Genomic DNA, 27266 nt, shown 5'->3' on the forward strand with positions numbered 1-27266 from the left:
ACAACAGGTCAAATTTGGGATTAATTTGGAAGTATGTTTATGGTCATGTTCAACTTTTGAGCAGCATGTACAACATTTAAAAGCCCTGGGTCAAGATGAGTTCAACGGACCTTATGAAGTCAATTTCTGCACAATTAGATTTTCCACCAGCTTGGATTTTATCCAAAAAAAAAAAAATTAACTACTACTCCTACAAATTTTGTTCAATCATCAACAAATTTGTCACATGTCATCTTCAGCAAAAGCATCACAAAAGTTATCAAATGAGTTTTGAATACTCCGTTTGGTTTGTCTGTAATAAGCCAACAAACAGGAAGTGAGGCTGTATCACAGCAAGGACTTTGTGAACTGACACAACACTTGGTAGGCACCTTCAGGACCATGGCCTGAGGCTATGCAAATTTCGTGACAGTGCCTTACTGTGACTTGACTTACTGGTCAAAAGATACAATAACATTCTAAAAATGCTTAGATCTAACTGCCATTTTTGTTACTCCTCCTCAACATTTTTTCCAATCTTTACCAAATTTGGCTCACATTATCTTGAAACCTGTCTGAACAAAAATTATGAAAGTAATTTTTGATATTCAAAACCATTCTCCTGTAACACTCTGGCAAATGCAAAAAAACAGAATGTGAGGGTGTATCTCAGCAATGCATCTACCTATCGTGAAACTTGAGAAGTATCTTCGCTACGCCAAGAAGTTTTGTGACTGCACCACCTTGTGGTCAAGAACTGTAAAACTTTCTTTTTTTCAGTATATCGTTTGAAGAATTTGTGCTAAATTCAAGGTTTTTCCTATAATTCCCAGGAATATGCTGAAGTGAACAAACACCAACATCTGAAATTCAAGTGTACTTCCTGTCGACCATCTTGAATTTTGATAAAAACGGTTTTTACGCTATTCCACCTACAATTTTGTCCAAACATCACCAAATTTGGCTCACGTCATCTTCAGGGTAAGCCTCACAAAAGTTATCAAAATAATTTTGAATACTCCAGATGGTTTGCCCATAATGGGCAAATTAATCTGATGGCAAAGCCGTCAAACAGGAAGTGAGGCTGTATCTCAGCAACAACTTTGCACACTGACACAAATCTTGTTAGGCATCTTCAGGACAATGACCTAGTCAATGTTACTTGTCAGAAGTAACAATAACATGCTAAAAATGCTTACATCTAACTGCAATTTTTGCTATTCCTTTTTTCCCCTGTAATTTTGTCCAATCTACACCAAATTTGGCTCACGTCGTCTTGAGAACGTTCTAAAGAAACGTTCAGACAAATGGAATATTGTCATTCAAAACCATTCTCCTGTAATGTGCTAGTGAATATATATATATATATATATATATATATATATATATATATATATATATATATATATATATATATATATATCTCTATCTCCAGGATGTGAGTCTCAGCAATGCATCTATGTATCTTCACAAAACTTGATAAGTATCTTCAAGACTTTCCCCTGAATGTACCCAGGAAGTTTCGTGACTGCGCTACCTTGTGGTCAAAAACTGTAACAACTTAAATTTTTTTCCGTATCAAATGAAGAATTTGCTAAATTCACAGTTAATTTTTCCTATTATTCCCTGGGGTATGCTGAAGTGAATGCATGCCAACATCTGAAATTCAAGTGTACCTCCTGTCGACCATTTTGGATATTGTCAAAAACTTTTTTCACTACTCTTCCTACAAATTATGTCCAATCAACACCAAATTTCATATTCAGACCAACCTGGACAAAAGTTACCAAAAGAATAATCGAAACGTTTTGACCATAATGTGCCAACAAATCGGACGGTGAAATTGCCAATCATGAAGTGAGGCTGTATTTCATTAATGACCTTGCAACCTGACACAAATCTTATTAGAAGTCATCAGGACCATGTCCTGAAACTTGAAACTATGCAACAAATTTCATGATGGTGCCACTTATTGGTCAAAAGTTACAATAATATGCCAAAAATCATTCCATCAAAGTGCCATTTTTGCTAGTCCTCTTCCACATTTTTGTCCAATCTTGACCAAATATGGCTCACATCATCTTGAGACCTGTCTAAACAATAGTTCTCTGATATTTAAAACCGTTCTCCCACAACAGACTGACAAAATAATTTGTGAAACTACAATTTTTTCTTGAATCCCTTTGCCTATAGTTATGTCTCTGCTTTCCTGTGATTGCTTATGCAACAGTTGTAGCACATCTGTGAATGTGCGGCTCACCGGATCTGGATGCTTGGCCCCCGAAAATGCTGCTTACAGGTTTATTTTTATCTATTTATTTATTTATTTTGACACCAGAAAAAGAGTAAATTCTTGTCTTTGGTAAATGCCAGTTAACAACACAGATGTAGATAGAGATTACGTTGAAAAACACTGGAGCATTCCTTTAAATACTACTATGCTGCATGTTCATGGTTCATTTTATATGCATGGATCTTATATATCTGGGTGAGCTCTAGCTAAAACCTAGGGGGAAAATATATCTGTAATCCACAGGTTCCTAACCTGGACCTGGAATACCCCTTGTCCAGCAAATTTGAATGTTTTACCTGCCTTAATACATCAACTTCAGCTTAGGAAGGGTTGTTAATTATCTAACTAGTTGAATCTGAGCAAGGAAAACACTCAAATATGCAGGCCTACAGGACTAGCGTTGGGAACCTGTGATGTAATGTGTAATCATTTTTGTTTGTGACTTCCTCTGAAAATTGCCCTTAGAAGGTCATATAGTCTCTCAAGCATATGAATAATGAAATAATCACACCAGGAAATTTTTGTGAAACACTTTTTAAGTTACTGAACTGTAATGTTTGCCTGCAGAGGGAGACATTCACAACTAATCAGAGCCACTCCAATCAGAAATATGTTTTGGAGCTCAGGTCTAAGTCTGTAAGTATATAACCTGTATACTACTAATAAAAGATATTTGGTTAACTGTTTTTAAGCCGAAAAGTGAAAAAAAAAAAAAAAAACAGGAATTGACCATCCAGAGGCTAATTGTTAATGTAGACATGAACAATTGTTGACATGTGATTGTTGTGCATGAACTTACAGGTGTTCCTAATAAAGTGGCCGGCAAGTGTATATACCCCAGTGTACTTAAGTAATTATTGTACTTTCTAGTTTCTACAGTCTTAGCTCCCAGACCTTTCTTCTGGTGCTGCACAGGGGTGATAATAGGAAGCTATCTCCAGTTTTGGAGGACAGGAGAGCTGTAGATCCGCTCGTTATCACAAACTGCTAACCGCGACGGTTCAGTGTTATCTACATGTGGTCCCGCTTGTAGAAAGTAGAAATCTATAGCCTAAGGAAAAGGAAAGCTGGCAGTATTGGTGGCGATATTTATAGTAAACACTGCGGCACAGCTCACTTTGCGACTTTGTTGGACGGTCTTGGCATGCGTGCACGCGCGGTCATGAGAGCTGAAATATTGTTCACGTGATTAATTTAAGGGCGGTAGCTGACACTTTATGGCCACGCCCCTGGTTTTACTACATGTGTCGATCATCCTCTATTTCGATCATACTCTATGTCCGTTACTCTATTAACTGTCACTTTGACCAGTGTGTGCATTCTGTATAGTGATTGTATTACACTGTGATCCTTACGAGTTTGTTATTAATAGGCCTAATTAAACACTTGATTAAACCGATCATAACAAAGCCCCAAAGCTATGACCGCTATAGGAACTGTTTTTATTTATGAGTAGCGGAATTTATACATTCTCAGCCCGGAGTAATGATGTAGTGCAGCGGGAGCCCCTGCTTTCCGTGGCCTGTGTCGGATTTGTAATGGATTTTTCCGCGTCGTCGGGAGATCAGATCAGAGAGCACGTGAAAGGAGAGTAGAGCGTCAAGAGTGTGCGCTTGCTGTCAGCGCAGATCATCACTTCATGAGGAGCACTAGACTCTTCTGAATGTGATCGAGCGCCTTCTGTATTTTTATGTTTCAGATTATTCTTTTTTTTTTTAACAAATGTTTCTTTTTTTTTTTTAGTTACATCCTCTCAGACGTACTCGGACCACTATGGCATGGCCATGCATTAGCCGGGTGTGCTGTCTGGCGCAGTTCTGGAACCAGTTTGACAAATCGGACCTGTCTGTCCCACTGACCATCCAAAACTACTCGGATATCGCAGATCGGGAGATCCGCTCGGTAACCGGAAACGTTTTCGCCGAGCGAGCGCAGACGCGTGATCACGCCACCCCGGACCACAGAGACTCTTCCGCGGCGCAGGACGGCGGAGGAAACCGAGTGGGTCGCAGGCGCGCGGAGCCGAGTTCCAAACCGCACGAGGACGTGCCGTTCCCCAGCGTGACCCAGTATAAACAGGACTACAAACCATGGCCCATTCCAAAAAAAGACAACTTTCCATGGATTAGTAACGGCGTCGGGAAAAGCAGCCCGGTAAAGCAGCAGCACCCAGCGCGTGCAGGAAAAGAAGAGCGCGCGGGCAGACAGAGACACGCGGAGAACGAAGCGGCCAAAACGAGCTCTTACAGGTAACAAGCAGAGAGAACAGTCGTTTATTGGGTATAACAGGCTACAGATGCAGTGTGAGGATGGTGGCGGTGATGAGTTTGAAATGAGAAATAATTACAAGGTTAACAGTGTAGTGGGGAATATTTTCTTAAACATGTATAAATATGTGTAAAAACAGCGTGTAAGTGAATTCAGGAGACGCCTGTATAAGGGCTGTTGCACTGCAGTGGTTTAAAAGTGAACAGCAAAATGTAATGCAGTCTATTATGTAATGCACATTATTAACTGTGTCTAAAAGGCACAGATAAATTAATGTATTGATATATAATGAGTTAATATATAATAATATATAATAATCAGCCTGTGATATAGATTAAGCTGTAAGCTTCTAAACTGCCAGTTTTTCACTTGTCATAAAACATGTGAGGAGAGGAGATCCAATCACATGCTCACACCCCAACTAATACACAGCTCTGGATCTAATCAGTGCACAGTAATACAAACGCAGCTGTAATATGCTCAGTGAACCTTACTGGCCGATTAAGCCACACATTACTGTTAATGTTAGTGCTGATGTGGCCCATTTCTCCCAGCTGTTCGTTTCTCCCAGCTGTTCGTTTCTGCCAGCTGTTTGTTTCTTCCAGCTGTTAATTTCTGCCAGCTGTTCGTTTCTGTCAGCTGTTCGTTTCTACAACTGTTCATTTCTTACAACTGTTAATTTCTCTCAGCTGTTCGTGTCTGTCAGCTGTTCGTTTCTGTCAGCTGTTCGTTTCTACAACTGTTCATTTCTTACAACTGTTAATTTCTCCCAGCTGTTCGTTTCTCCCAGCTGTTCGTTTCTCCCAGCTGTTCGTTTCTGCCAACTGTTCGTTTCTGACAGCTGTTTGTTTCTGACAGCTGTTCGTTTCTCCCAGTTGTGCGTTTCTCCCAGCTGTTCTCTTTATAACTACAACTCTGGCCTTAAATCTGCCTCACTGTACCAATCTAAAACAAGTCTACATAAGATGTTCTTCTGGTTCCACTTTAATGTAATGGATTCTGATGATTTAGCTGTAATCTGTTTTGCAATTGTTGCAGAATTATGATGTTCAGATGTTACATCTGACATGTGGCTGGCACTTTTAAACAAGCTCAATGTAACAAACTTTAAAGATGGGCAAGGAGGAGGCAGGAATCGACTGAACATCAACATAAAGTTTAATAGTAAACAAATGAAATACAAAGCACACGTGCGTCTCTCTCTCTCTGGCATTTCCAGTGCGTCCTCACAGCCTAGCTCCTTCCTCCTCCTCATCACACTCCTTTGCGGCCAGATTCAAGTCTCTGGCTTGATGTACACCCCTTCCCACCCTTTCGGGAGGATTACACCCTTCGGCTGACCGGCCCTGCATCCCAGGAGCGAAAGGAGAGACGGGGAGAAAGAGGGGAGATAGAAGAAGCGAGTATGAGAGACAGATCAAGAGGGAGAGAGAGAGGAGATAGAAAAAAACTGGTTCTCCAGCCCCCAGGCATGCTGTCTACTGGTCCCCAGCCAGCTGGGAAGAGATCACCCACGACGCCGGGTGATGGCACTGGACTTCCTGGCAGACAGCTATGGCGCCTTTCTTTGTCAGGCAGATGGCAACGACTCCTCTGTCCTCTCCGGCAACTGCTTCAGCACCACTCTTCCTCAGTGCCACGATCCTCTTGCAGCGGTGTGAGCTCTCTGACAGCGCGTCCCTCCTCCTTCCCGGGTTTCGGCACTAATGTAACACTTTAAATACGGGCAAGGAGGAGGCGGGAACCGGCTGAACATTAACATAAAGTTTAATAATAAAGAGAAGTCAAACATAACCAAAACACACAAACAAAACTTAAAGCGCACGTGTTCCTCTCTCCCCCTTTGGCATTTCCAGCCGCTCTCTCGCGCGCTCTCCCACTGATTCGACAACTCGGTGCCAGGCGTGCATCCTCACAGCCCGGCTCCACTCTGCTACTCGTCACACTCAACTTTTTTCACTATGCCAATTTTCTGATTCTTTACCGCTCACAATCCTATAATGCCTTTAATTAAATTTCTGGTACCGAATTTGCAGTCAGTGTCCATATATGGTGCCAGTTTAATGTTGGTTTATGCAAATGCTGCACTGAAAGTTATACAATCAGTTTATTTGTATTATTGAAGAAGCATAAAACTGTAATTCTCAGTGCCTCATGCAGTTACTGTACTAGGTTTTTCTGTCTTTTTATTCAGAGCCCATTCTGCATGGCACAGTTTAGTGTTCTCCCTGCTTTATCACACACGATTCACGCATTCTTTCACAAATAGTGGTGGGCTATATGGCCTTCCATCGATATCACGATTTCAGGGATATTTTTGCTGTCAATATGAAAAAATGTCTTGCAGATATTTAATTTGAATAAAAACATACATTATTATGTAGTGCACCCAAACATAACAACTAACCGCTTCATTTTACTGCTTGCTTTTTCAATTGGATACTTACAAATGCTCTAGGTACAATTGTAAGTATGACTGATCGAGCTTTCCTTTAAGGACTAGTTTGTCCTCAGTTTCAGCAAAGAGTCTACTCTCTGCACTTTTAGCCATGTTTGTATCTTACTGTGTGTCATGAGCATGAGCAACTCATGCTTACATCAAAATATTGCAATAAGTCTACTGATATTATTGTGAATAATAGTGTATTGTCCACCTCTATTCAGAAATACAAACTGCACTCACCCAACACTTAGGAACACTATACTAATTCTGGGTAGGGCCTCTTTTTTCCTCAAAACAGCTTCAAAAAGATGTTGGAAACATTCCTTTGAGAGCTACAATCCCTGCAGATTTTGTGCACTTTCATGTTGAGAATCTCCTATTCTTCCACATCCCAAAGGTGTTCTATTGGATTAAGATCCAGCGATTGGGAAGGCCACTGAAGAACATTGAACTCATTGTCATATTCATGGAACCAGTTTGAGACTGTGATCTGGTGCATGCTGGATCTTAGAAGATGAGTAAATTGTGGCCATGAAGGGATGCACATGGTCAGCTTCTTTTTTGTCCAGCCTTTTCCCATATCTACTTGGGATCGGCTCTCCTAATCTTTCGTCTCCAGATTGCTCTGTTCTGGGTCATTGTTGGATCTATATTGTCTTCTGCGAGGTCTTTATTTATAACATCCATCCATGTTAGGCGAGGTCTTCCAAGGCTTCTCTTTCTTGTACCAAGCTCCAGCACTTTTCTGGTCATGTGGTATTCTGGTTTTCTCATCACGTGTCCGTACCATTGTAGCTGCGCTTCAGTAAATTTTTCAGGTAGTGATCTGACTTTAAAATTGCCCCTGATATATTGGTTTGGAACCTTATCTAGGAGTGTCACTCCTGCAGACCATCTCAACATTCTCATTTCATTTACACTTAGCTTTTCTGTCTGCTGTTTTTTAAGTGGCCAGCATTCAGCACTGTATGTTAAAGCAGGTCTCACAGCGGACTTATAAATCTTGCCTTTGATTTGCACTGGCATTCTTTTGTCACAGAGTACTCCTGTTAAACTTCTCCATTTCAGCCACCCTGCATTCACGCGACTCGTGATATCAGCATCAATAGAGCCATCGCTAGATAGAATGCTACCGAGGTATTTAAAATTGGTGACTGAGTTAAGTGCAGAGTTTTGGAGCGAAATTGTGTAATGTTCGTTACTGTTTGAAAAGTTGCAGTGCATATATTTGGTCTTCTGTCTGCTTATTCTAAGGCCTGCATTTTCCAGCACAGCTCTCCAATCGTCCAGGTGTTGTTGGAGCTCTTTTGGGTCTTCGCTGATAAGGACGACATCGTCTGCGTAGAGAATGTCCCAGGGTGTTGAATGTTGCACCGCTGCTATTACGTAATTCATCACCAGGTTAAAAAGTAGGGGGCTGAGTGCCAAACCTTGATGAACTCCTACTCTCACTTCAAAAGAGTCGCTGATTCCTGCTGGGCAACGCACCTTAGTGGTTACGCCTTCGTACATGTTGGCCACTATATTGATGAGACATTCGGGCACTTTTTGTGATCGTAGAGCTTGCCATATTAGTGGTCTCAGAACACGGTCAAAAGCTTTTTCTAAATCTATAAACACCATGTGTAGATCTTTCTTGTTGTCTCTATGCTTTTCCATGAGGATTTGAATCATATGTATAGCATCGGTTGTTGATTTTTCTGCAACGAATCCGCACTGGTTTTCAGTGACATTAGTTAGATGCAACAATCTTCTATTTATTACCCGTTCCCAGATTTTAAAGGTGTGTGATATCAGTTTTATAGCCCTGTAGTTCCCACAGAGTCTTATGTCACCTTTGTTTTTGTAAAAAGGCACTAGGTAGCTTTTTCTCCATGCAGTTGGAATGCCGTCATCAGGAATTTTGTTGAACAAGGTTGTCAGGAAATAAAATCCCGGTTCTCCTAACGTCTTCCACAACTCTGACGGTATCTCATCAGGCCCAGTGGCCTTGTTATTGGCCATTTTATGGACTGCTAATTTAACCTCATCTGGTGTGATTATTGGCCAAGGACCTTCCACAGGTGCTTGTTCTTGAGGTGGTTCACATGGGTATGTTTGGTTGAGTAGTTCTGAATAATACTCTTTCCATCTCTGCTTTATGTCATCGTTAGATGTTAATAGGTGTCCTTGAGTGTCTTTGATGTACTTGATGGTTTTTGTATCCTGGGTGTCTCGGTGTCTCTGTTTTGCGACTTTAAAGAGTTGCTTAGAATTAGGTGCAGCTTCCAACTTAGCATATAAATCTTCCTTAGTAATGGCCTTTGCCTGTGCTACTGCACGTCTCGCATTTTTTTTGCGGCGCGATAAGAGATACGGTCCTCCTCAATGCCTGTTTCTTTCCAGAGCTTGATATGAGCGTTTTTTTGATTGTAGTTTTTGCTGTACTTCTGCTTTCCACCATGTAGGGTCTTTACTGTCTCTGGCTACACCTCTAGATACACCCAGATATTCTGTTGCCTTTTGGTTACAGTACTTATGAAATTCATCCCACATGGTGTTGGCTGAGTGTTTTGTGTGATGTTTGTTTAGGTAGTCTGTACACACAATCTATGCCCTTCTTCTTGATCTAGCTTATACCAGCGAATTTTCGCAACGTTTTCAATTCTTACTTTCACTGCTCTCGGTGTCTCAGCAACAAGGAGGCGATGTTGAGAAGTCAAAGGTTCTCCGGGGATAACTTTGCAGTCCTTGAATGTCTTGAGGAGACTTCGGTCTGCGAGGAGGTAGTCCACCTGCGTACAGTTTCCACCACTCTTATAGGTAATTAAGTGTTCTTGCGGCTCCTATGTATTTTGTCTCTGAGTTCAGAATAGACTGAAACAGATCGTATAGGTCATCCCAAAATAGCTGCTTTTCGGCTTGTGGCAAACCGATCTGTGGCGCATAGGCTGTTATGACATTCATACATGATTGGTCGTCTAAAACTAATTTGACCATAAGAATTCGATCGCTTATTCTTTTCACTTCGACTATACATTCTTGGAAGTTCTTATCCACAGCTATTCCAATGCCATTTTGGTTAGATTTGGTGCTGTTATAAATAAGCTTAAAATTATTCCCGATCTTCCATGATTTTGCCCCGTTCCATTTCATCTCTTGTATGCAACAAATGTTGATGTGTCTTATGAGCAGTACTTCGCTTAATTCTACGCTGCGTCCCGTCATCGAACCCACATTCCAACTCGCTATGCATACTTTTATGGTCGATGGAACTTTGCCGTCGCTTCGGAGGAACGCCCTTGCGTTTGTTGCATAAACTTGATTCTCTCGTGCTCCATCGCTTACGGGGGACGCCCTAGCCTTCGCTTTAGTCCTTTTCTTATTCTCTTTCATGATTGGGAGATAGGTAATTGGCTTTTAGTTTTACGGCCGGTTGCCACCTGACGCCAAGGCAGTAACCCCTCATGCTTACTGGGGCTTAGGATGCCTCCATTGTTCCTGTCTAGTTTTGGTGAACCTGTACCCACAGCCTTAGCTTTCTGTTCTTGGTTGACAGAAATGGAACCCAATGTGGTCTACTGCTGTTGTAGCCCATACACCTCAAGTTTCGATGTGTTGTGCATTCTGAGATGCTTTTCTGCTCACCACAATTGTGCTTATCAAGAGTGCTTATCTGAGTTACTGTAGCTTTTCTGTCAGTCTGGCCATTCTCTGTTGACTTCTCTCATCAGAAAGGCATTTCCGTCCACAGAACTGCCACCCACTCGATGTTTCACCATTCTGCATAAACTCTAGAGACGTGTGTTTGAAAATCACAGCAGTTATAGAAATACTCAAATCAGCCCATCTGGGACCAACAAACATTCCATGGTCAAAATCACATTTTTTCCCCCATTCTGATGGTTAATGTGAACCATTGCACTGCTGCCAGGTGTACAGGTGATCCTAATAAAGCACAAATACAACTTGCATACAACACCACACAGCATAATAGTTTGTATAAAATATCTCATACTCATAGCATATAGCTAATATGTGTGATCTAAGTTCAATTCAATTCAAATTTAAAATTTTTGATGTAAAAAGTACCTTCATTCATTTCAATTCAGTTTTATTTGTTCAGTGATTTTTAACAAAAGATATGGTCACACCAATCATTGGTGTGTAATGAGCAAGCCAGAGATGAGTGGCATGGGCTTTTCACACTGCGCTTAATCCCAGGTTATCATCATTCAAGATCCCACTTTTAACTCCGGGTAGACGAATGTTTCAAACTAGTAATGTAGTTGAGAGAAAAAAATGTCAGATGGTGATGGAAAACACAAGTCTCTCCATGCTTAAAAGGAATTTTAAAAAATCATATAATTTGCTCCTCTGTGTTTTCTTTCTTTTATCTTGTTGTCTTTGTTTTCTTGCCTTTGTGCATCTCAGGAGGCTTACATGGCGACATTTTTTCTCACTAATGCAAAAGCGTGAGACAAGTTATGATTTAAACTGGTCACGTGCTATATTTGGACTGGCACCCTGTCCAGGGTGTACCCCGCCCTGTGCCCGATGTTCCCTGGGATAGGCTTCAGGTTCCCCCGCGACCCTGAAGAAGGAGTAAGCGGTAGAAGATGGATGGATGGATGGACGTGCTACGTTTATCCAATCATAGTTGTTGACACCGCAAATATGCAAATAAGAACATTTAGGAATTTAGAGGGTGAAACGTCAGATTATGAATACCCAGGATTAATTGTTAACCCCAGGTAAAGTATGAGCAGTGTGAAACAGATAATCTGTTTTTGGGAAGTGCAAATCTTTAGAGTATGTCATAGTCAGATTGGATGAGTATAAAATATTAAGTAACAAGTAGAAGTTATTAGGTCTGTTGCACTGTACATAGGTAAAAGAAGCTTACTACTCATAAATCCTAGCAGCTCATACCAGCTTCTAATATAGGGATCCCACATGGGGTCTGGTGGGGTTGTTTGATTTACAAATGGTGTCATGAGAGAAACTCACTATGCCATTTTTTAACTAATTATTTAGTAATACTTTGAATATTGAATATGAAAACAGATTTTATGTGCTACTATTTTGAAATGTTCTAGGAGTCACAAGCCATGTTTAAAATAAGGGTGTATATTCTCTTGTAGTCCTACCGCCAATAGTTCTTTGATAATATAGAGCGACTGACTCTAGAAAACAAACACAAAATTAGGGCTGTGACGGTGGCCATGCCACCTGTGGTAGTGTCACATCACACGCCACGTTAATGTTTCTGCTTGAGTGGGCACTGTGACAAGTAAAGTACAATGATTTGTATACAAGTGTAGTAATAATAATAATAATAACAGTTGCTATTTTAATTTGTATTTATAGCCTACCATATTGGGGATTTTATATTAATAGACAAATTGTGTTATCACAATGAAACGCCTTATATGGTGTTGTCTGTTAGTTTAGCACAGGTTTGTTTGAGCACGACAAAATCCAGTCAGGTGAATTCTGCAATTTCACTTAGGGTTCTGCTGCTGCTGCGATGGATCTTGTTGGGAAACCAAATATTACATCGGCAATCGAGGAACATTTTGGATTCGTGCCTAACGAGAGAGGTGAACCAATACATTTGGTTGAAGCCATATGTCAGCTCTGTGGGGAAAAATTAAGTGTTAAACGGGCAAACACTAGCCTACAAATCTCAGGAGCCATCTCCAGGCATGTCACCTGGCCACATTTGTAAATTTTATTTAATAATTAGGTTTTTAACATATTATTTAGGGTACCATCCTATTGGTATTTCTTTCAAAGTTTTATATGCTTGTGGTATACTACACTTGTAAAAGAAATAAAGTATTTGTCAGAGAAACGTGCGAGCGTGTTTAACTCTATGGCTGTGTCTGAAATCGCATACTATGACAGCATGTACTGCACTGCCATTGAAACTACATGCTAACCAGTATGTGTGTATTATGACTACAATCCCAGACATACTACCTCCGCCACGTTAGCATTGTCATGTGACCTTCGACGTCATCATAAACACACAAATTTTAAACAAGTTAACAATTTATTCGGGTATTGTTCAACAAGTCCTGTTTAACCAAGGTTTAATATTTAAAAAGAGCCGACATGCATTATGGGATTATTTGACTCTTGTAGTGTGCATCGGTTGCATACTGCAAAATCTCACCTGAAGCAGTATGCCATCCAAGTATTTCTTGCCTACTGTTTCTTGCATACTTAGAATTTGGACATACTACCCCTCTGGCATACTGCTTTTCACCTACTATGTAGTAGGTAAGTATTCAGTTTCGGACACAGCCCATCTCTTTACTATTCACTCTTCTCTTCTCCCCTTGCGTGCAATCACAATACCGTGTCCCACAGCGCCCTCAGGCTGTGTCTCATTGCAAGAACGCAACATGACGCAATAAGGCTGTATTGAATTGTTTCACTGATGGAAGTGCTAAAATAAAGCCTCATTTAAAGGAGTCATATGATGATTTTTAAACGTTAATTATTTTGTTTGTGTGTAATAAAAGGTTAACATGCTTTAATGTTAAAAAAATGCATTATTTGTCAAACAATGTACATCATTGCAGTACCTCTATTCCCAGGCTGCCTGAAACGCTCCGATTTCACCAAAGCCCCTCCTTCCGAGAAGTGCTCTGACTGGCCACTTGCATTGTGATTGGCTGAAAGCCTCACAAATGTGTCAGAAAAGTAACGCCCCTTAGCTGTAGCTTTAGCCTCCAAGACTTCTAAAGCAATTCTAAGCTACTAAGCAACATGTCGATTTTACTGCATCAGTTCAAGATCAATTCAGATTCAGAAAATTTAGATGATCAAGCGGAAGCAAGTTTGCAAACACGACTTGAGTAGAAAGTTTCACAGTGAAAGTTTTTATTTTGTAACTCTCTTACCTTTCAGATACAATGTAAATTCTGACCCCGCCGGAGGGACTAACTTTGCTATGTACTCATGCAATATATCTTTGGAAAGCTAGATTTCTTGTGATTCCATTGATATAAACCGTGTCAAGATACAATCACAATAGCAGCTACAATCAGCATCTCTGTCAGAACACCAACATACAAACAAACATGTAAAATAACTGAAGCAACTTAGCAAACTTTAGCTAGCACGTTAGCAGAGGTCTACAACTGAGCCACAACACAAAACTCCACATTTGAACAGTCAGTAGCAGATACTTCATAGCATAATCAAACACACTTACAGGTTCTGATTCAGAACCACAAGATTGTCCAATCAAAATGAGAATTGCCCCATTTTTCAGGAGTAGCCTTTGTGTGTAGCCTGCCTTGTACTCGCCCAGGTTCAGGAAGCTGTCCTCATAAAATGCGTTGAGCACAAGCAAACATTTGGGTTGTACTGCTCAGGAACAGCGTTATAAATAAACAGTAACCACTGATTTTGTCCATTTTCAGAAGGCTAAACAAAGAGGTTTAAGATGTCGTCTCCAGGACATAACATCTCCATTGTGCCTGAATTCACTGAAGCCTTGCCTTCTTTCCTCGTGGCTGCCTTTGGGCGGGATTATGCTGATAGTGCACTCTGTGATGTAGAGAAATTACGGAAGTAAATCTCGATTTCAAATGACGACTTTCGGGCCGGTCTGGAACAGTTTTTTCCCTTTGGGGGAAAATGACTTTTTGGACTTTGCAGAGCTTATACATGCACAAACAGATACATTACACTCCTAAACAGAAGAAAAACATTAAAAATCATGTTATGACCCATTTCATTTTTTTAGGGGAAAAATTTAGGTTTTTATTTAATTTAAGCCTATACAATTATATATATTATTATATTATATTACATTATATAGTGATATAAATTTCACCCCACCACCACCACTCACTGTGGTAAAAAGCTGCCACCGTCACAGTCCTACATAAAATATGCCAAAAATATTTATTGAGTATGAATATAAGTCCTAAATTATAAATCCAGAATGGAAAACATTTTGGGTAGTCAGGGGTTGGGGCTACTGAAAATTAATAATGTCCATTTGGGGACATTTGCCCAAGAAGTTTTGGGACCCCTGATCTAATCCCTAATATTTCATTTCTGTCGGGCTTCAGAGAGGAGTACAAGTCCTGGGCAGGGGTGCAGCCATCCAAGCCCATTCTGAAAAGGCCTACATTCCTGGGTATGACTACCACCGAGCCTCCTCCTGAGACCAGCTACCAGGCTGCCTTCAGTGCCGACACACAAAGACATGCGAACGTCAGTGTGCCGGACATGACCACACGCACACAGCCCAACATCGCAGAGATGGCAGGCAGGCCTGAGGTCAGTTCCAGACCAGAGGTGAGTCAGAGTGTGGTGTCGTAAGTGGGTTTTCCATGTTGTTCATTTTATACCAAATTTAACATACATTTGTTCTTCCTAATTAAAGAACAACCTAATGCCTCATCTAATTACCAAGCTTATTTCCTGAGTTGGCTCATTTGTGTTGCAGCACTTCATTATGCCGTGCTGTGACTGTCCTAGATTTGAGTATGAAAACTCTGCCCTAATGTTTTCCCTGCACTCTCACACTTACTCAGCTAATTATACAGCAATTCATTAGCTGAGGTATGTGTGTTAAGACAAGGCAAATGCTGTGTGTAAATATTTTTGCACCATATTTTATTTTAGGGAAACTAAAAATTCCCAGTAGATTTACAAATGTTTTGGTATTGCTGATCTTCTTTGTACTCATGTATATGTTGATGAATACCAATGAACCGTAAATTATCTAACATGTTTACATTTAGTGATGCCCACAGAAGGCAAAGCTCAGGGAGAGCTTTAGAGAGCTCTCATGACAAATTGATGACTAAACAGAAACACAAAGGAATTTCTCAGTGAAGTTTTGTCCATACCATTAAAGAGTGCTGACTCTAATGTGTTGCACAGCATTAGAAGAACGGAAGTGACTTAAAAGCCAGCTTTTATCCTCTGGAAAAAAAAAAAATCAAGCAAGTCTATAAATGTCTACAAATTGTGCATTAGTGCAACTCAGCCACTCCAGTGTACTGGCTACCACAGGTACAGACTAACTCTAACTTCTTTCATAGAGTTGTCCTATGCATTTATGTTGTCCTAGTTGGCTATTTCTTGTTTTTTCTTATTAGTGTTGTTTGGCTTAGGATATTGGATTCAGTCATTAATATTAAATGAATGAGTTTCCCCAAAATGTTCATTAAATTCATCTATGCAACTGAAATAAATAAACTATTTAAACTTGGAAACTGTAATCTGTACATACAATTGCAGTAGCTTATGCCAGTTCTAAAATTTGAAGACTATCAATCAAGGTTCACATTAGTGACTCTCATTACACGTAAATTTACACATGTTCAGGGGCTCTTGATAGAAATGTTTTCCTGCATCAACTGGATTTTCCTGAAAACCACAATTGTTGTGTAAACGCTACTGTGATAAATTAATGAATAAATGTCATATCCAGGTTGATAAATGAAGCTCAGTGATAATACAATGGATACTATAGTGTAATGGCTGTTGGTGCCAGATGGGCTGATTTGAGTGTTTTTGAAACTGCTGGTCTTCTGGGATTTTCATGCAGAATAGTCTCTAGAGTTTACACAGAATGGTGCAAAAACAAAAACAGAACAGCTATTGTATGGATGGGAAGGTCTCATTGTTGGGAGAGGTCAGAGGAGAAGGGCTAGACTGGCTAGAGTTAACAGAAGGCTACAGTCCCTCTACAACCATGATGAGCAGAACATTTAGATTGTTGAGGTGAATGTGCTACAGTAGTAGAAGACCACATCTGGTTACCCTCCTGCCAACCAAGAACAGGAATCTGAAACTACACTGCACACCTTCTCACCCAAACTGGACAGCTGAAGATTGTATAAACGTTGCCTGGTCTGATTAATCTTGATTTCTAACCACAGTTACCATGAAGTATCACAGAAAATTTGGTTCATTATGCTTCATAGTTACCTCAAAGCACCATAGTAAACAACAATGTATTTTCAAAAGGCAGTGATTGGAATAAGACAGATTAATAAGTAGAAGAGTATGAATCTAGTGATTCATTATTTGTGTTTCACACTGTAACTGGATTCAGTACAGTCCAAGGGAGGAAGCTCACTGCAAATGTGGCATGAAATTGAAGAAATAATTCTTATTGATTCCTAATTCAATTGGAGAGAGGCATTAACTCGAGCACTCCTGCCTTTCACCATTTCACTCTCCGCACAGATTCTTGGGTTATGAACAGAAGACATTTTAAAGGAAGCCTTAAGCAGTTATACACATAATATTGTGTATTATACAATTAATTTCAATGTGTCTTGAGCTGAGCTATGATTGATTGCAATATAAATATATTATGTAAATTAGAGATTGACTTATTGTTTGAACTATTTAAAAGCCACAGAGTGAATATAAAATATAGCATTAACATTATGTCTAACAGAGATTTCTAAAAAGAGTTTATGTAGATTTAGCACTCAAAAAATGTTGTCCAGAACACAGTGCCTCCAGAGAAAGTCATGCACACATGCTTACATTCTCTTCATCGTTCACACAAGGGCCTGATGTGCTTGAATTTCACTTTTCAAAATGTAATTATTGTAATGCTTAAAGTTGAGAAATTTAATATGCACATCATAAGTACATCACTGACACAGATCTATCACGCATACACACATCTTACATCTGCTGCCTTGTTTGCTGAATAACACCTTTTAATATAGTCCTTTAAAACAAAAGTCTTAGAATTTCATTAGAAGCATCTGTATGAACCCTGCCACCTGAACACGTTTCTATAAAATGTTTGGTTGAAGTTTATTAGCCCCATAGTCTGAGTTTGAGCCATGAAAGCAATCCTAATGTATAATATCAGTTTCCATGCTGTGCACGAGCTATAGAGGATTGTGTGTCTTGGGTGGAAAGCTGCTGTTGAAATTTACTGGCTGGCTGCTGAATAGTAGAGCTGCACAGTAAGTTTTATTTTTTTTTTATCACTATCTTGATTTGATTTTCAGAATGGCTTAAATGTTGGAAATAAAAGCTCAACTGAAATTGCTTTACCCAATAACTGCAGCAGAGATTCTTATGTTGTAGACATATGTAAGTGTTCTACAGTCCTACTCACCTGTCACCTACACAAGCATGCGTAGGTACTGCAGAATAAAAAAACATTACATGTGAATCATTAGCTAGTAGACTGAAAAAGATGAGTTTTTAAGACAAGCATCAGAAAAAGAGTGAGGAGTGAGAATGTCAGTGATGAAAAATTATAACACTAATGAACTGACCTTTTTGTAGGTGGGGCATAAATAAAAAAGATATTCCTGTTTAGTTCTTTTGTAAATCATTTATTTGATGCAGGAAAAAAACATTTACATGGTTAATAATTTAAAATATATAGTCTTGCTTGCCATATGCCTAAAATGTGCCCAATTATAGCTTTGTAATCTTTTGAAAATTATGTTAAATAAAACCATGTAACACTGCAGCAGCAGTACAAGTATTCAGCTATTTGCTTGAGAAATGGCAGGAATATTTTTTTTTACATTAACTTTTGTTCATTTTTAGCCATTATTGTTTTAACACATTATTTTCATCTGTTATGCTGGTTCTTTAAAAGTGCTCCAGAAAATGATTTAAGACTTCCTTATTATTGTTCGTCCTCACAGCAGTATATTATTACACCTGTAGTAAAGATTTGGTCTATATTTCACATAGCCCTTGTCACAGTTCGAGGGTTGAGCCAGAAGCAGATGCAGATGCAGATAAAGACATTTATTTAAAGAAACGTACTAAGAAACAAATACACTATGACAACCTTGAAACACTGTGGCAAGAAACAAACATCAAGACATGAACAACGGGAGTCTAAGACAACGAAAGACAAGCTAATGGTGCAGACAAGGACTATATATACACATGAGTGCTCATTAACCAAAACATGAATCAGGTGCAGGTGGTCATGTGACAACTAGAGCAGTGCAGTGGCTGATGGGAAGTGGAGTCCAGAGTTTCTTGATACGTGACAGCCCTATTGATAACCAGTTGGGAACAGTATATATATATATATATATATATATATATATATATATATATATATATATATATATATATATATATATATATATAATCAGTATCTCACAAAAGTGAGTACACCCCTCACATTTTTGTAAATCTTTGATTATATCTTTTCATGTGACAACACTGAAGAAATGACACTTTGCTACAATGTAAAGTAGTGAGTGTACAGTTTGTATAACTGTGTAAATTTGCTGTCCCCTCAAAATAAGTCAACACATAGCCATTAATGTCTAAACCGCTGGCAACTAAAGTGAGTACACCCCTAAGTGAAAATGTCCAAATTGGGTCCAAAGTGTCAATATTTTGTGTGGCCACATTATTTTCCAGCACTGCCTTAACCCTCTTGGGCATTGGGTTCACCAGAGCTTCACAGGTTGCCACTGGAGTCCTCTTCCACTCCTCCATGACGACATGACGGAGCTGGTGGATGTTGAGACCTTGTGCTCCTCCACCTTCCACTTGAGGATGCCCCACAGATGCTCAATAGGGTTTAGGTCTGGAGACATGCTTGGCCAGTCCATCACCTTCACCCTCAGCTTCTTTAGCAAGGCAGTGGTCGTCTTGGAGGTGTGTTTGGGGTCGTTATCATGCTGGAATGCTGCATACTGATCATGCTCTGCTTCAGTATGTCACAGTACATGTTGGCATTCATGGTTCCCTCAATGAACTGTAGCTGCCCAGTGCCGGCAGCACTCATGCAGCCCCAGACCATGACACTCCCACCACCATGCTTGACTGTAGGCAAGACACACTTGTCTTTGTACTCCTCACCTGGTTGCCGCCACACACGCTTGACACCATCTGAACCAAATAAGTTTATTTTGGTCTCATCAGACCACAGGACATGGTTCCAGTAATCCATGTCCTTAGTCTGCTTGTCTTCAGCAAACTGTGGGCTTTCTTGTGCATCATCTTTAGAAGAGGCTTCCTTCTGGGACGACAGCCATGCAGACCAATTTGATGCAGTGTGCGGCGTATGGTCTGAGCACTGACAGGCTGACCCCCCACCCCTTCAACCTCTGCAGCACGGCTAGCAGCACTCATACGTCTATTTCCCAAAGACAACCTCTGGATATGACGCTGAGCACGTGCACTCAACTTCTTTGGTCGACCATGGCGAGGCCTGTTCTGAGTGGAACCTGTCCTGTTAAACCGCTGTATGGTCTTGGCCACCGTGCTGCAGCTCAATGTCAGGGTCTTGGCAATCTTATTATAGCCTAGGCCATCTTTATGTAGAGCAACAACTCTTTTTTTCAAATCCTCAGAGAGTTCTTTGCCATGAGGTACCATGTTGAACTTCCAGTGACCAGTATGAGAGAGTGTGAGAGCGATGATACCAAATTTAACACACCTGCTCCCTATTCACACCTGAGACCTTGTAACACTAACAAGTCACATGACACCGGAGAGGGAAAATGACTAATTGGGCCCAATTTGGACATTTTCACTTAGGGGTGTACTCACTTTTGTTGCCAGCGGTTTAGACTTTAATGGCTGTGTGTTGAGTTATTTTGAGGGGACAGCAAATTTACACTGTTGCACAAGCTGTACACTCACTAATTTACATTGCAGCAAAGTGTCATTTCTTCAGTGTTGTCACATGAAAAGATATAATCAAATATTTACAAAAATGTGAGGGGTGTACTCACTTTTGTGAGATACTATATATATATATATATATATATATATATATATATATATATATATATATATATATATATATATATATATATACATAGTTAACGAATCTTAGGGGATTTAGGAGAAAGTAATTGGTGGTTGGACTTATTTTCCTCGCTAGTTGTACTGCTTTATTGATGCATCATGCAGAAGAAAGTTAAATAAAAACCTGAAGTTCACCTTAGATGTGTTATTTGTACATGAAGTCTCTCAGCATAAAGACCCAAGAAGTGTTAGTGGCAACAAAGAAGATGGTCATGACGCTGGAAAATCAGAATAATTTAGTCAGGCATAACTAAGTCTTCAATCTTTGGCATATAATTATACAGAAAAAAGGGACTTATGTGTTTTGCTGTAGAAAAATCTTTACAATTGATAACAAGCAGAGTGAATTGCTTTGGCTTGCTGACACTCTCTCAATATTTTCACAAGCTGAATTGTGTGTGCGTCATTTTGTGTTCATGAGCACCTTCGGCAGAGAGGATTTCATTTTTCCCAAAATTACTTTTAGTCATTCACAGGGCAGCTTGAATGAGAGATGATATTCTTTTTGATATACCGAAGAGTTTAAAACAAAAATGGGCCTGTCTCCTCCCTTTGCATTCTGCTTACATGTGATATGTTAGCCAGCTGAGAGATACACTACAGATGCCTGTGCCATCCCCCATCTATGCAAGGGATTAAGGAAAATCACAGTAATGGTGGGAGAGAGGATTATAATGGACATACACTAATTCATGAAGAATTTATTGCTTGGCTTGTTTGTACTGCATGTAAATTAGGTCAGCATGATATACCATATAAGGATTATTTCACTCCACGTTGTTATTGGACTAGGCCTTGCAAAAATTGAACACATAGGAGAACTACTTATGTGAAATTCTTTATGTAAGGAATAACACAAGATAGACCAAGCAGTATTGTGAAAATAACGCATGACTTCTGACCAATCAGATTCTATAATTCAACCCCTCTGTGGTATAAGAACAGTTTCATGGTTAAATTCTTTTGGGGTTATTAATGTGTCCACAGACTAGTCAAATTGTGAACATTTTCACTGTTGTTAGTGTTTTTGCTGCATTTTGTAAAGAAGAAACTCTTACCGCAATATCTGACTTAGTACTGAACATATAGCAGGCAAGTGTTATGACATCATAAAATGTAAAAACAATCAAATGTAAATGTAGACCATGCAGCACCTGAGGTTGGCATGGTGTAAGGTGGGGACATTTTGCATTTTAATATAATCTGAATTTTATGATTAGGGTACACATTTAGCTTGTGTAGACTGCATTTGTTGTTAAAAAAGGATAAATAAACATGAAGACCAGAGAGCTGTGTATGGGAGAAATGCAAGTCATTTTGAAGCTAAGAAAATGGTAAATGGTCTGCACTTATATAGCGCCTTTTAACCTTAGCAGTTCTATAAAGCTCTTTACACTGTTTCTCATTCACCCATTTACACACACACACACACACACACACACACCAATGGCAGAAAAGAGGGAAAATCAATCAGAGCCATTGCATAAGCATTGGGCATAGCCAATACAATATTTTGGAATGTCCTGAAAAAGGAAGAAACCACTGGTGTACTAACAACCAGATATTGAACAGGTTGGCCAAGTAAAACAGCAGCAGTTGATGACAAAAACATTGTAAGAGTAGGGAAAAAAAACCCAATAACAACGATTAGTGACATCACCAACAATCTCCACAGGACAGGGGTCAAGGTATCACAATCCACTGTTTGAAGAAGACTTCGAGAGCAGACATGTAGAGGCCATAAATCAAGATGCAAACCACTCATGAGCAGTAAGAATCAGAAAGCCAGATTGGAATTCACAAAAATACAGAGATGAGCCACAAAGTTTCTGGAACCATGATTAACCTCTAACAAAGTAATGAAAAGGCCAAAGTGTGGAGAAAGAAAGGATCTGCTCATGATCCAAAACATACAACAGTGGAGGTAGTGTCATGGCTTGGGCTTGCATGGCTGCTTCTGTAATGGCCTCACTAATCTTTATTGATGATGTAACTCATGATGGCAACAGCAAAAGTTTACAGAAACATTCTGTCTGCCAAATTATAGAGACATGCATTCAATCTTATTGGGAGGAAATTCATCATGCAACAAGACAATGCCCATCATTTTAGACTGGCAAGGTTAATCACCAGATCTTAAACCAATTGAGCATGCATTTCACCTCTTGAAAAGGAGAGCGAAGAGAAGAAACCCCCCAAAACAGACAACAACTGAAAGAAGCTGTGGTACAAGCCTGGAAAGGCATCACAAAAGAACAGTGGTGATGTCAGTGGGTCACCGGCTTGATGTATTTATTGTAAGCAAGGGATATTCAACCAGATATTAAGTTTTATTTACTTTCATTTATTTTAAGACTATCTGTTTCTATACTTTTGCTCACCTAAAAATTGGGTGATCTGCCACCAAAAGTGCCATGTTCTAATTTGTTTAACACATCTAGATGTAAATATCAGGAAATCAAAGTTGAAATTCTGATCTATTGTCTCATATTCATCTTCAGTGTATAGCAAAAACAACAGCCTTGCCATTCCAATACTTTCAGAGGGGACTGTGTATATATAGTCTTAAATCAAATTTTGGGTGTCATTAAATGTTGCAGTGCATCCGGAAAGTATTCACAGCACTTCACTTTTTCCACATTTTGTTAAGTTACAGCCTTATTCCAAAATGGATTAAATTCATTATTTTCCTCAGAATTCTACAAACAATACCCCTAATGACAACGTGAAAGAAGTTTGTTTGAAATCTTTGCAAATTTATTTCAAATAAAAAACAAAAAAAGCACATGTACATAAGTATTCACAGCCTTTGTCATGACACTCAAAATTGACCTCAGGTGCATCCTCTTTCCACTGATCATCCTTGAGATGTTTCTACAACTCGATTGGAGTCCACCTGTGGTAAATTCAGTAGATTGGACATGATTTGGAAAGGCACACACCTGTCTATATAAGGTCCCACAGTTAACAATGCATGTCAGAGCACAAACCAAGCCATGAAGTACAAGGAATTGTCTGTAGACCTCCGAGACAGGATTGTATTGAGGCACAGATCTGGGGAAGGGTACAGAAACATTTCTGCAGCATTGTAGGTCCCAATGAGCACAGTGGCCTCCATCATTCCTAAATGGAAGAAGTTTGGAACCACCAGGACTCTTCCTAGAGCTGGCCGCCTGGCCAAACTGAGCGATGGGGGGAGAAGGGCCTTAGTCAGGGAGGTGACCAAAAACCCGATGGTCAATCTGACAGAGCTCCAGCATGTCTCTGTGGAGAGAGGAGAACCTTCCAGAAGAACAACCATCTCTGCAGCACTCCATCAATCAGGCCTGTATGGTAGAGTGGCCAGATGGAAGCCACTCCTCAGTAAAAGGCACATGACAGCCCGCCTGGAGTTTGCCAAAAGGCACCTGAAGACTCTCAGACCAAGACCAAGACAAAGATTGAGCTCTTTGGCCTGAATGGCAAGCGTCGTGTCTGGAGGACACCAGGCACCACTCATCACCTGGCCAATACCATCCCTACAGTGAAGCATGGTGGTGGCAGCATCATGCTGTGGGGATGTTTTTCAGCAGCAGGAACTGGGAGACTAGTCAGGATCAAGGGAAAGATGAATGCAGCAATGTACAGAGACATCCTCTGTTCCAGAGCGGTCTGGACCTCAGACTGGGGCGAAGGTTCATCTTCCAACAGGACAATGACCCTAAGAACACAGCCAAGATAACAAAGGAGTGGCTACAGGACAACTCTGTGAATGTCTTTGAGTGGCCCAGCCAGAGCCCAGACTTGAACCTGATTGAACATCTCTGGAGAGATCTGAAAATGGCTGTGCACTCATGCTCCCCATCCAACCTGATGGAGCTTGAGAGGTCCTGCAAAGAAGAATGGGAGAAACTGCCCAAAAATAGGTGTGCCAAGCTTGTAGCATCATACTCAAAAAGACTTGAGGCTGTAATTGGTGCCAAAGGTGCTTCAACGAAGTATTGACCAAAGGCTGTGAATTCTTATGTACATGTGCTTTTTTTGTTTTTTATTTTTAATAAATTTGCAAAGATTTCAAACAAACTTCCTTCACGTTTCATTATGGGATATTTTTTGTAGAATTTTGAGGAAAATAATGAATTTAATCCATTTTGGAATAAGACTGTAATATAACAAAATGTGGAAAAGGTGAAGCGCTGTGAATACTTTCCGAATGCACTGTATTCTTAACAACATTAGTTGTACTATTTGGATTATATGAATACTCAGATTCATACTCACACCTAACTTGGAGCTAGTCAAAATGTTTAGTATTAAAACAACAGTATTAAAATGAACAGTGCATAGACTAATAATGTGATAACCACTGAAAAATGATATATGTACCACCCTAGTTTAACAATTTTAAAGGGCATTTTGGATCAATATGAAAGAGCCTGCAGGCCTTTCTGAACAACACAGTGCAGGGACACTGAAAGTTCAGTGCTGTTCCAAATCATTCAACATTTTACAATGTACATTGTCACAATGCAGCTTTACAGAAATATATAAATGTTGGCAAGGAAAAACTCCCAGAGATGACATGAGGAAGAAACCTTGAGAGGAACCACACTCAAAAGGGAACCCATCCTCATCTGGGTGACAACGGATAGTGTGATTATAAATAATTCCCTTATATACCTGTGTACTACATGGTCAAAATGTGCAATTGTGTAACCAGTAGTTGATAGCCGGTGGTAGCTTCCAAACATCCCAGTTCACCACAAGATTCTATGCCTGTGAACCTTCCAGATATGTTCATTTACCTAAGACAAGAGTTATTCACAAAATGCTTGACTAAACAAATGTTTTCAGCCAAGACTTAAACTCTGAGACTGTGTTTGAGTCCCAAAAACTAATTTGACAGCTTTTCATAACTGTGGGGCCTTGCAAGAGAAAGCGCTACCCTCTACTATAACCTTCACTATTCAAGGTACCAGCAAATAGCCTGCACCTTTTGATCGAAGTAGGCGTGGCCGATCATAAAAGACCAAAATTTCGCTCAGGTGGTTACGCTGCTGCCGGCAGGTGGCACTGTGGCGTCGAAGTGCAAAGACTGCTGCAGAGAGCACGCGTGCACAAGACTCTTATATATGGACACGCGCCTTTTGTTTGTTTTGGTTTTCCCTCTGTTTATGCATTGGTTGATTTTCGAGGGTGTGTCTTGATTTAATCCAGGTGTCTATGTTTCAGTCTGATTATATTTGTTATTTAAACCCCTCTTGTGGCTGCGCACTTCGCGCAGTATTGACATTAATCACTGAATGTGTTGTGTATGCGAAGTGGTCCTGTTTTCGTGTCCTGATCTCGTTTCGTGCCTCGACTTTAGTTTATGTTTAAACCTCGCTGATCTTGTCCAGCATCGACCGCGTTTTCCTGTATGTTATCTGTTGAGTAAAACATAAAGACACTGATCTGCGCCTGCTCCCGCCTATGGTCCCGTGTCGTTACAGAATACTGCGCCAATTATGTGGAAGCAGCAGGTCACCATGAGCGCCACCGAAGTGGCTGAGTTTGAGGCGTGGTGTCGCTCGTTCTGGGAACAGAGCAAACAGCTCAACGAGGACATTGCTCAGCACCACCGCCTTCTAGAACCGCTGCAGCCAGCCGGGCCATGTGTCACGTCTCAACCCACGCAAGTTCCCCCGCCCCCGCTGCCGGAGAACTACGCCGCGCTACGCGGGCAGCCGAGCTACCTAAACTCCTGGGGCTTCCCACTGCAGGGGAATTACACCACGCCATGCAGCCAGCAGTGGGAGGATGTAAATCAGATACTACACACCATGGAGGAAGCACTTCTCCCCCATCCCATTGTGTCGAACTGCGCCCCACCTTCTGACCCGGAGGGGAACAGCGCTCCACCTTCCTGCCCTGCTGAGAACCCAGTTACGCTGCCCAGTCCTGAACCGAAGGCTGGCCTAGAACTTTTTTGTAGGGGGTAACCGCACCCTCAGAGCTCCAGCTTGAGACCTACGGGGAGGTCTCAGCTCAGGAGCCCCAGCCTGAGGTTAACCTGGCAACCTCTGAGCTTCAGCTAGAGACCTGCGGGGAGGTCTCTGCAGCCGAGGAAGCTGTCCCGCTGTCCAGCCCATCCGAGGAAGCTGTCCCGCTGTCCAGCCCATCCGAGGAAGCTGTCCCGCTGTCCAGCCCAGCTGAGGAAGCTGTCCCGCTGTCCAGCCCAGCCGAGGAGGCTGTCCCGCTGTCCAGTCCCCCTGGGGATGTCGCCCAGCCTTCCAGTCCCGCTGGGGACGTCGCCCAGCCTTCCAGTCCCGCTGAGAACATCGCCCAGCCTTCCAGTCCTGCTGAGAATGTTGCCCCGAGCTTTGGTCCCACTGGGGGTGGTGCTCTGCCTGTCTGCTGCCTTGTTTTCCAATACATCGCGAGACAGCTCACACAGGGGCCCTGGACCGCCGTTGGAGGGGGGTGTTCGTTGGCGGTCCGGGAGAAGTGCCTTTGGAGGGGGGTTCTGTTACGCTC

At 40.8% G+C, this 27266-nt stretch overlaps 1 protein-coding gene across 2 annotated transcripts in view; it reads left to right on the forward strand.

Annotated features, from left to right (window-relative positions):
- The first annotated feature begins 1423 nt into the window (after nucleotides 1-1423).
- Nucleotides 1424-27266, forward strand: part of map6d1 (MAP6 domain containing 1) — a 29882-nt gene continuing 4039 nt past the window's right edge. Inside the window, exons 1-4 of one of the 2 annotated variants that reach the window (XM_053651778.1) lie at nucleotides 1424-2278; nucleotides 2840-2908; nucleotides 4016-4521; nucleotides 15059-15287. In XM_053651778.1, the coding sequence (XP_053507753.1) occupies nucleotides 2249-2278; nucleotides 2840-2908; nucleotides 4016-4521; nucleotides 15059-15287 (834 nt within the window). In that variant the 5' untranslated portion in view covers nucleotides 1424-2248. Of the gene's footprint in view, nucleotides 2909-4015; nucleotides 4522-15058; nucleotides 15288-27266 lie in introns of both variants that reach the window. The other variant, XM_053651777.1, reaches the window with a different exon arrangement.

Source organism: Ictalurus furcatus, chromosome 20 (assembly GCF_023375685.1).
Source record: "Ictalurus furcatus strain D&B chromosome 20, Billie_1.0, whole genome shotgun sequence".
Classification (NCBI taxonomy): Eukaryota; Metazoa; Chordata; class Actinopteri; order Siluriformes; family Ictaluridae; genus Ictalurus; species Ictalurus furcatus.